At 38.3% G+C, this 10,900-nt stretch overlaps 1 protein-coding gene across 1 annotated transcript in view; it reads left to right on the top strand.

The window, feature by feature from the left end:
• The window catches only part of LOC145772879 (CCR4-NOT transcription complex subunit 7-like), a 65,453-nt gene extending 55,612 nt beyond the window's left edge, over positions 1-9,841 (top strand). Inside the window, exons 5-6 of the mRNA XM_082584763.1 lie at positions 5,910-6,020; positions 6,629-9,841. Coding sequence (XP_082440889.1) covers positions 5,910-6,020; positions 6,629-6,748 — 231 coding nt within the window. The 3' untranslated portion in view covers positions 6,749-9,841. The remainder of the gene's footprint in view (positions 1-5,909; positions 6,021-6,628) is intronic.
• Positions 9,842-10,900: the final 1,059 nt, after the last annotated feature.

Here is a 10,900-nt window from a genome sequence, read left to right on the forward strand (position 1 = left end):
GAAACTTTTTTTTTTAAGTTTAAAAATTATATATGTATAATTGTATATTGTATATACAGGTACAGTTGTACACTGTACAGTATACAGTCAAAATTCGTTCACTCGAAGTTGAAGAGACCGACCAAATTACTTTGAGTTGATCCAGAGTTTGCTTAAAACATGTTACAATGACGCAACAACAAGTACCATATCGTACACTCCTACAGTATATATGATAGACTTACATACGCAAATGTCAGCAGCAGTTTGTCTCAGTGCCTTCACTTTCTTCAAGCATTGCAGTGTTCAAGTTCTTTCGCTTCAGCAGAATCTTCTTGCATAAATTTGCTAAAAGTTTTGTATTCCCATGTACGATACTGATCACGCCTTTTTGTTGCTATACCAGGCCTCGAAATTCGTTTTTGTTGACGGCGGACGAACGTGTCCGGTCTGAGCAGCTATCTCGGCGGACAAATTAAGTCTCACGGCGGACACACCAGTTTTAGCGTCGATCGTCATGCTTAATCACTTTATCTTGATAATTCTTCACCATTTGAGAACTATAGCTACGGTTTAGAAGGCTTGTTAAAATTGCAGTGAAGTCACTCTGAAAGGCTTTTATCAGACCAACGACCTGCGCTTGAAGAGCCCAAAGCGCCCTAAAGCGTCGTGTGGCTTCTTGCGTCACAATGCTCTGGGCACGAATCGGAAAACTTCTACACTAACGCTACTATTTTCTGCTGTGCAAAGTTTCACTAGGCTTTTTATTTAAGTTTATTATTTTTGCGTGTCATGTGAGCGAAAGTGAATTTTCCCTAGGCCTTTTCTTTCTTACTGTAATATCAAAGCTTAAAAAATTTTGTAACCAACCTTGCCTTGTCAATATTACTCGGAGATCAAAGCCAGAGATTGTGACGTAAGACGTGAACTAGGAAGTACCGTACTCCCATCGATTCTTGGCGAAGAATTCACCTTTGTTACGCTGATTCAATGTCATCAATCGTTGAAGCAACGTAAAAATCGAAAGTTTTCCTGATTGAATGGAAACTAAGGGTTACGATACAATATTCACATTTTCTAGATGCGTGCTAGAATGCGAGGGAAATTATATTCTCGCAACAATTGTTCGTGGTATGCAATGACGATTTGTATCGCTAGTTCCTGTGTTCTTTCTCGGCGGACAAATATGACCGATCTAGATGGTACTTCCCGCGGACATCACATGCTGTGACGGCGGACATGACCGCCGTGTCTGCCGTGAATTTCGAGGCCTGCTATACGTATGGGTTTTTAGCCCATCGTCATCACTTGCAGCAGTGTCAGCTATCTTGTGTTTTTTTTACTGCCTTAAGTAGCCTCAAGAATAGCGTTGTCAGTCAGAGAGGGGTAGTGGTTACAATGCTGTCATCCGCTATTGCATAGCGTCATCGTACGTCCCATCAATTATCACACTGGCATTTGTTGCACGTTCGGTGAGCTCAGCAATGGGGATGTCATCTTCGTCAAGTATGTCCGTTGTGACTTCAATGTTTGCAGTGATATTAAATTGGTATGTCTAAAGCAATTGCTCACTGTTTTCACCTCAACTGTTATCCAAGCTTCATCAAGCGTTGTGCAATGTTTCAAAATTATTTTCGTTTTTCAGTCATGTCGAAATAGTGAGAGCTGCATATGCCTTCCTTGGGGCCACCAAAAACACTTTGAGTTAACCAAAGGTTCGAGTTTTAGAGCCTTGAGGTAGGGATATTTTTTTTGTGTGCATTTGATAGGCGTTTTGCAGGTTTCAGTCAACCTCCTTCGAGGTACAAAGAGTTTCGAGTTAAAGCGCTTCAAATTCTCGAGCTGTATGTATGTAATAATTGAAGTGAGAAGTTGCAGTGCATATAGAGGTGTAAAACTACTAGAGCATGGAATGAAAATTGTGGAGCGAATACTAGAAAAGAGGTTGAGAACATTGGTGAAATTAAATGATATGCAGTTTGGATTTATGCCAGGAAAAGGTACAGTGGATGCTCTGTTTATATTGAGAAGAATGCAGGAGGAATACCGAGAGAAGCAGAGAAAACTATATATGTGTTTTGTCGACTTAGAAAAGGCATTTGACAGAGTACCAAGGAAAGTGATGGAGTGGGCAATGAGGAAAAGAGGTATACCAGAGGTATTAGTGAGAGCTGTGATGTCTATGTATGAGGATGCAAGAACAAAAGTGAGAGTTGGATCAAATTATTCAAACGAGTTTTCTGTGAAGGTTGGTGTACACCAAGGATCAGTTTTGTCACCACTGATATTTGCTATTGTGGTTGACGTTGTAACTGAAGGAGTGAGGGAGGGCTTATTGAGTGAAATTTTTTATGCAGACGACCTGGTCTTGACAAGTAATAGTATGGAGGGACTGGAGAGAAAGTTCGAGAAATGGAAAGAAGCATTTGAAACCAAGGATATGAAGGTGAATCTTGAAAAAACAAAAGTGATGGTGAGTGGAGCAGAAGGAACAGTTGTTGAGAACAAAGTAGATCCCTGTGGAATATGTGACAAGAGAGTGATGAGAAATTCAATGCAATGCAAGGAATGTGGAAAGTGGGTACATGCAAGATGTGCTAATGTCAAGAGAGCCGCAACAAGATTGGCGAAGTGTTTTGTTTGTGGGAAATGCAGTAAAGGAAGGAATGTAGTGGAAGGCCATGATGATGAGTTCTGCCATGGCATCGAAACAGTGACAGACTTCTGTTATCTGGGTGATCGGATAAATGGAAGTGGTGGATGTGAAGCAGCGGTGACAACAAGGGCAAGATTGGGCTGGGCAAAGTTCAGGGAATGTGGGGAAATGTTGTATGGCAGAAAATTTTCACTAAGGATGAAAGGAAAAGTATATCGGAGCTGTGTGCGGCCTGCAATGCTATATGGTAGCGAGACATGGGTATTGAGAGAGAGTGAACTGGCAATCCTGAGAAAAACGGAAAGGTCAATGGTGAGAGCAATGTGTGGGGTGAAAACGAGAAGGGAAAAAAGGACTGAAGAATTGTTGGATATGCTAGAGATGAGAGAGACCATAGACCAACTGGCAAGGGCAAATGGAGTAAGATGGTATGGACATGTGATAAGGAGGGAGGAAGGAAGTTTTCTTAGAAAGGCATTAGATCTAAAGGTGGATGGGAAGAGGAAACGCGGTCGTCCAAGAAGAACGTGGAAACAACAAGTGAAGGATGAATTTAAAAAAGTCGGACTGAAGGAGGAAGATGCAAGGGACAGGGTGAAATGGAGAAAAGGGATTAAAACAATTGCTGCGCGGAAACAATCGGCCACCCCCACTAGTGGGGAACAAACCGATGATGGATTATGATGATGATGATGAAAAAGATGTTATCGAGTCAAGAGAACTAGTGGGATAACACTCTCGAGTTAAAGCAAAATATGGAGCCCGTGGAAGAAATTACAGTAGAGTAGCCTATGTAAAGAGAGTGATGTCCAGAATAAAAACAGGCAAAGCAGTTAGGCCAAGTGGCATATGTACGAATTGAAGCGTTTCATTTGTGTAACATTGAGCATATCCTAGCAAAGATTGGTAATGACATATTGGATAGGTGAAAATACTAGCAAGCCTGAGAAAAAGTTTGTTATTCAAGGGTGAATGTTACACAAAGGTATGACAATGATGAACTTTTTAATTAGAATCAACACTGGTACAAATAAACGACACGGCGCAAAGAAATTTTTTTACATTCACTCATAAAAAAATTCACAAAAAATTGATTCTCAAATTGCATCGCAATGCCCTGATGCGTTGTTTGAAATTTCAAAGCGAGTTGCACAACGGTTCAGTTTCCTTACAAACATATACTTTTTTAGTCTAACATTTTTATAAACTTATATGTTCATTGTTCAATTGTTCATTGTTCAACTTAATTCTTTTGAGGCAGCAGATTGTTTATCAATATGAAATGCAAACGCTCTTCAGCAGCCTATTAGCACTCACAGTTTGTGATGACTCATAACAACGATTGTTGATTGCAAGTGAAAAAAAGAGAAAATTTTGGTAAAAGTTGCAGAAATTTCATAAATTTTGGTAAAATTTTTAGGAAAACTTTAAATCAACATACAGATTCCTGCTTTTTGATTCTGTATGCCAAGATTTAGGCCTAGTTCATAAAATAACTTCGTCAATGTTTTGGTGTCTGCGATTGTTCTGAGAGCACCAAAAGGGGTTCGACAAGACAAAAGGTTGAGAACCACTGCTATATTGTTTGTGGCTCACTGTTGTAATTGTGCTTTGCAGCTGAGTATCTGCACTTAAATGTTGTCAACCCACTAACCATATTAATACTTCGCATCCGTTTCAGACTTAGGCATCAGCTTTTTGTCATACTGTAGTTTTGTTTGGAATCAATATTTTTAGCCAAAATTTTGTTTTAAATAACGTCAAATTCTTTGTAACACTCATACAGGTCATTTCTTTAAATACAGACAAAATTTTCAAATTTTGGCACCACCTAATTTTTTTATTGACTTAAAACATGCTTCTCACTTTTTTGAGAAGAATGGTGCAAATTTGATGAAAATCAAATAAGCGGCTCTCGAGCTACAAGTGAAATAACATTAGCCACTAGGTGGCTTCATAGATAAGGAGCAATAGAAACACGGCAATATCTCAAGAACCGCTCAACATATTTGGATAATTTTTAGCTCTACCCCAATGTTTTATGTGGTGGGCTATCTGTCTATGAACACTAAAACAAGTTTTGGCTCCTACTTTTTAAGATAAAAAGAAATTGACCTCTTGTCGTTACGCACCAATAAAACCATGATGCGTAACTTTTCAAAAAAAAAAATAATAATAATTAGGTAGAGGAAAGATTGATGAAAAGTTTGGCAAAAACAGTGGAGTGCTAAAGTCCCAACTTTTAGCCTAAATCACATTTAAATGTAGTGAAAGATGGTTCCCTGAAGAGGTTCAATATTCCTTTGTGATGTCATAGTCATGTTTGTTTTCTTTTAATCACACCATTGTGCTGTCATCTTAGACATTTTTAATAGAAATATGGTTGCACTTAATCCATCTAATTTTGACTAGTTTGCAGGACTTAAAGGCTTTAGCACTTTTCTGTTTTTGCCAAACTTTTAGTCAATCTTTCCTCTACCCAATTAACTTTTTTTTTAAAGTTACGCATCATGGTTTTATTGGTGAGTAACCCCAAGAGGTCAGTTTCTTTTTATCTCAAAAAGCTGTAGCCAAAACTTGTTTTAGTGTTCATGAACAGATAGCCCACCCCATAAAACATTGGGGTAGAGTTAAAAATTATCCAAATATGTTGAGCGGTTCTTGAGATATTGCCGTTTTCCTATAGCTCCTTATCTATGAAGCCACCTAGTGGCCAAAGGTTATTTCACTTATAACTCGAGAACCGCTTATCTGATTTTCATCAAATTCGCACCATTCTTCTCAGAAAAGTGAGAAGCATGTTTTAAGCCAATAAAAAAATTGGGTGGTGCCAACCATTGTTTCTATTATAATGAAATGACCCATACTTAACTTTGCCTGCTGCATAGTCAAGTGGTGAGAAACCTAATTAAATGTTCCAAAAAACGCCAAGTCGACACCGCTCAAGAGTATGTGGCCATGTCTGGCAAGACACTTAAAAGCATTTCGTCGATTGTGTAGCGATGCCCCTTTGTTTATAGCAATTGATTTGTCTCATGATTATGAACAGTATGCTGCTTCAGGGAATAATGCTTATGGCCCTTCTGAGGGCCATGGCCTGCTAAACTGCAACTGTACATTACTTTTCCATGGCCACTATGTCGATTCTAGGAGAAGAACGTTTTTGTCGTTTTTTTTTCATATGAAAGTTATAAAGTTTGTCATGTTTTCAATGCTCAAAGATTTCTTCTTTTTAATCTGTGATTTTGCATTGTTACCACCCCATTTGTTGTAGGGGGGACTTCAAGAAGTGGCTATGCAATTAGAAGTGGAGAGAGTGGGAACCCAACACCAGGCTGGTAGTGACAGTCTCCTCACTGGACTCACTTTTATCAAGATGAGAGAGGTCAGTTCTATTATTTTGCGGTGATGCAAAGAAGGTAACTTTGTGAAAGAGTAAAATGTCCTATGCCTGACTCGCTAATGCGTTTTGTTGCTGCAAATCACTTTCAAACTAAACCTTACTGTTGTAAGGCACGTGGCATAAAAAGTATTTAACCGATGATTCCAAAGTTGGAGGTTTTGTGCTTTCACTTTCAACAGTGCTGGAGCCGTAGCCAGACCTCTTTTATAGGGGTTCCACTGAACTGTCAGTAACTTCTGGGCTGATGTCACTTCTGAATAGTCACAGTACTTGCCAAATTATTAGCCATTTTTAAAACTAAAGTCTACACAAACTGATAGTTATTAAATGTTCATAGAATGCGCATTAAAAGCTGTAATCGTTTCATGAGCATTTAATAACTATAAACGAAAAAAAGAAAAAAAGTATAAACGAAAAAATGGCTAATAATTTGGCCCAGTACTGTACACCGCCCAGCATCAGAGTTTCAACTAATAGGTTACGAACCGTTTGCGCCACATTATCCAATTTCAAAAGGAGCTTAATTTAACCACATTTTTTGACATCGCTCATGTTTGCTGTTGTTACATTCAGCTCCGTTGTAATTTCAGGCTTTCTTTGAGAGTGATACGGATCTACCGAAGCAGTGCGGCTATCTGTACGGCCTCGGCAGTAGCTACGCTCAAAGCGGGAATCCTTATAGTGCCGAAGAATACAATAAAAGCTCGTGACATCGTACAGGCCTTGCGCTGCTTAAATGAGGTGACATTCCTTATCGGGGGATTAGTTGACTTCACACTCCGAAGTTTGACTACCTTTGAGTGCGCTAACGTTAACTCGATGCGACTATTATTGAATGAGCACCGTGCGTATCTTCAAGTTGCAATGAACATAAGTAAGTTACTCTCTTGACAATAGACAATCTAAGTAATGAAGTAGGTGCTGATGCCACTCAACCTCTGTTCTGGTTCCTTTATATTATTGAAGACGAAAATTTATACCAGGATCCTTCATTTAGGATACAACTGTACGAACGGTTACTGTAAATTCCCTTCTTTAACAAGTAAACAAAATCAGTCAGGTTCGAAAACTTCTATAACCCATACCAACAAAACATTTTTTTCTTAAAAGTCACGGCATGTGAGAGTCATTTTAGAGTATTTCAAGGGCTCTGATTCCAGAAATTGGCTCTAGTTTTCGAGATATTCGACAATGAATGTATTTTTGAAATCGTTTCTCAAAAGCTTTTAATCAGCAAATTGCTCATGTTCAGCCCTGGTTACCACTATATTGTCATATTTACCTTGTCTAGTTCAATTGGTTGACAGTGAGGAAACTTCAAGACACCAGCAAGGGTTGAAATGAACTGTTATTTATGAAAGGGTGGAGGAAAATGGTTGTGAATCTGTACATGACAAGAAAAATAGCCTGAAAATCATGTGTTTATTAATGCAGCTTGGTATTGAAAAGTTAGACCTATTGAAATGATATTTTTACAAATAAAGTTTTATTCTAAGCCTTTGCTAATGTCTACTCTTTGTACGGCTGCATTGCTGAGTGGTGAGAGCCCTGGAACGACGTTCGAAACGGCGCCGGTTCAACACCGCTCAAGAGCATGTGGCTGTGTCTTTGGTAAGGCACTTAAAGGCATGCCTGAAGGTGGTCACGAAGATTGGCTTCCTTGCTTTTCCGTCCACTTAAACTAAATCTTCAATCACCGAGCGTAAGCTTGGATACGACAAACTCTTTGCTGCAAGAATTTTTTTCTGATCTATAAGCTGATAAAATATGCCTTCAGCATGTAGGATGCTATCTCAACGATCCAGATATATTTACTGCAACTGTGACAACTGACAAGTATATTAGCAACGGACTTTGGTACAATGTTTGATACTTTATGATGAATATAGGACTTATCTCAATCTCCCAGCTTCATGTCAAAGTAATAAGCTTAGTAACCTCTTTTAATATAATCAGTCAGACTGAAGCGCCTTTCCTTTGTGATATATACTTATCACAGTTGCAGTAAATGTATCCGAATCGTTAGGACAGCATCCCACATGATCATCATCGACGTATGAGCAGGTCTTTTCCAGGCTAGATTGGAGTTAAAGGCATATTTTATTTACATGTTAAAGGCATATTTTATCAGCTTGTAGATCAGAAAAAAATTCTTGCAGCAGAGCATAGACATAAGCAATGGCATAGATTCTGTAGAATAAAGTTTCATTTGTAAAAGTATCATTTCAATATGTCTACCTTTTCAATACAAGGCTGCACAAATTAACATGTGATTTTCAGGTTGTTTTTTGTGATGTACAGATTTACAACCCTTGCTTGTGTTTTAAACTTCCTTTACTGTCCAGCAATTGAACGAGACAAACGCAATTATGACATCATAATAGTGAACAGGGCTAAAAATGAGTAATTTGCTGATAAAAGCTTTCTATTTGAATAAGCTTAACTGAAGATGATCTAGGTACTAGCTGATCGAAATCGATTTTCAGCTATTTATGATTGAACTGACTCGTGTGAGAATAAATTCCTTTGCATTAAAAGCTTTTGGGCAACAATTTCAAAAATACCTCCATTTTCCAATATCTCAAAAGCAAGAGCCAATTCGAAAAAACTAAGTGCATTTTCGAAATGAATTCGTTTGCCTTAAAATACTCTAAAATGACTCTCACCTTTTGTGCCAAAATTGTTTTGTTGGCCTATGTAATTCATTGATAAAACTTTCGCCGCCGCCTCTTCAGTAACATGGCAACTCTTGCATTTGAACGCTGTGTTGATTGGTTGACCTTGAAACGACCAAAATCCACATCATGTAATGGTGTTAGTAAATGTATGTAGCACATAAAGCATTTAGTTGAGTTTGTCATTCTGATCATTACAGCATCAACGGTACGTATCATCATCACTCGAGCAATGAGACTTTTGTCCAATGGTGGTGGATGCGACAAAAGTCTTATTGCTCGCGTTTTGTCGCATCTACCTTTTACTAGAACTCTTCTATGATGACATGTATCGTTTTGTGATGATCAGCATGACAAACTGAACTTACATTTGCCAACACCATTACACTTCTTCCATGGCCACCTGAAGATGGCCATGACTTAGGTGGCCATGACTTCTTAAAGAAAAAGAAGGCCATTACACTGATGGTGGATTTTCGTGTCCAGGTCAATGACGTTTGCTTTATGAGTGGGTCAACCTTCAGTTGCTTTCCTAAACAGCTCATTAATACCACGTGGCTATAGACGTTGTTGCGACATTCTGGCTTACTAACGTTAAGCTAATAGCGTTATATAACGTTACTTTCACGTTATGTGAGCACCAGTTACTTGTTTAATGTTGTTGCCGTTGGCTTTTTGAACGACTTTCATGTTCGTGTTACGACTGATATCGGTGAACTGTCGCATATATGATGCATTGTAACATTACAGGAAGAATAGATAGTTATTCATGTTTTACTGTTATGACGGAATAATTTTGCAACGTGGATTTCAATTCTTTAAAGCAGGGGTCACCAATCTTTTTTGCATGCGGGCCACTTTGGCACTATGAAGAGCTGTGGCGGGCCGCACTAATAAAATATTAGGTAGGTGGACTCTTATATAATACTAGAAAAGAGCGCATTACGTACCCAGTATCCAGCGTTACATGTTGTTAATATTTATCTTAGAATACCGCAGCAACAAAATTAGTCGAACAACGCCCGCGGGCCGCCAGTTGGTGACCCCTGCTTTAAAGCAACACATGCATGTGATTAACTTGAGTCGGCTTACTTTGTCAGAAATAAATTCATTTTTTTGCTTTTCGTACTCATGACATTGTTTTCAGCAACCTTCGAATTTGTTGTCGGAAATTGCCGAGGTAAATGCCGAAGTAGTCGAAGAAAATATGAACTGGGTCGGCAACAACATTGCCGAACCAAATTTCGAGCTCGTGTTGATTACGAAAATTTAGTAAGCCAATCAAATCTTATTAATTCTGATTCATCACGTGCATACGCGAATCAATACAACGTTCGCGATCGGCTGTTAACTGAAATGAAAAAGCGTGAAGGAAAGTTTAAGCTTGCCACGTGAACGTCGACATCATTAAAACAGCTGGCGTAGTGCAAACTTTAAAAAAATCTACAATTGAATTCAATCCAAATAAAATGCGCGGTTATGGCTCCTTATGACGTTCTCGAAGCAACGATACTCGTCATGTGTGAGGATTAAGTCGGAAATGGATAAAACAAACCATGTCTTGGGTCGCAAGTATTTTCAAAATTTACTTCTTCGATTTTCGTACTGAAACTGTCACAAAATTTAAAAATAGTTATGTAAGTTACTATAAATAGCGATAGGGGTTAATTTCAAATCCAACTTTAGCTCTGATTTTAGGATACAACAGGACATTCTAAGACCTCTAAAAAAAATTGAATTTTTGGTCCAAAAACCTCCGTAATTCTGAAAATTACTTTTTTTGTAAAATTAACTTGTATTGCATTGACGTCACTTTTTTATGGCATTTAAAGTTCAAACATTATTTGGTACCGTACTGTACTAAAATATGTTAATAATGTGGCCGCAAACAGTTTTTCTGGTCTTGGATCGTCGTAAAACACGGGAAAGTGATTATTTCGATTGGTGCACATAACTATGCGTATGCGCTAAAGCGTACCAAGAATGCAGATATTCTGTATTGAAGAAATAGAGAATAGGCTGCCACATCAAATTGATCCTAGGGCAGTGCTCTTCAACCTTTTTGTCCGTGGTACACCTTTTTTCAATTTTTAATAACTTCATATACCTCACAAATAGCAATGTTTAATTGTGCACAAAAAGTAAAAGAACTAATAATTAATTAATTGTTTGTTAAAGTGCTTATAG

This window comes from Aplidium turbinatum, chromosome 6 (assembly GCF_918807975.1).
Source record: "Aplidium turbinatum chromosome 6, kaAplTurb1.1, whole genome shotgun sequence".
Taxonomy (NCBI): domain Eukaryota; kingdom Metazoa; phylum Chordata; class Ascidiacea; order Aplousobranchia; family Polyclinidae; genus Aplidium; species Aplidium turbinatum.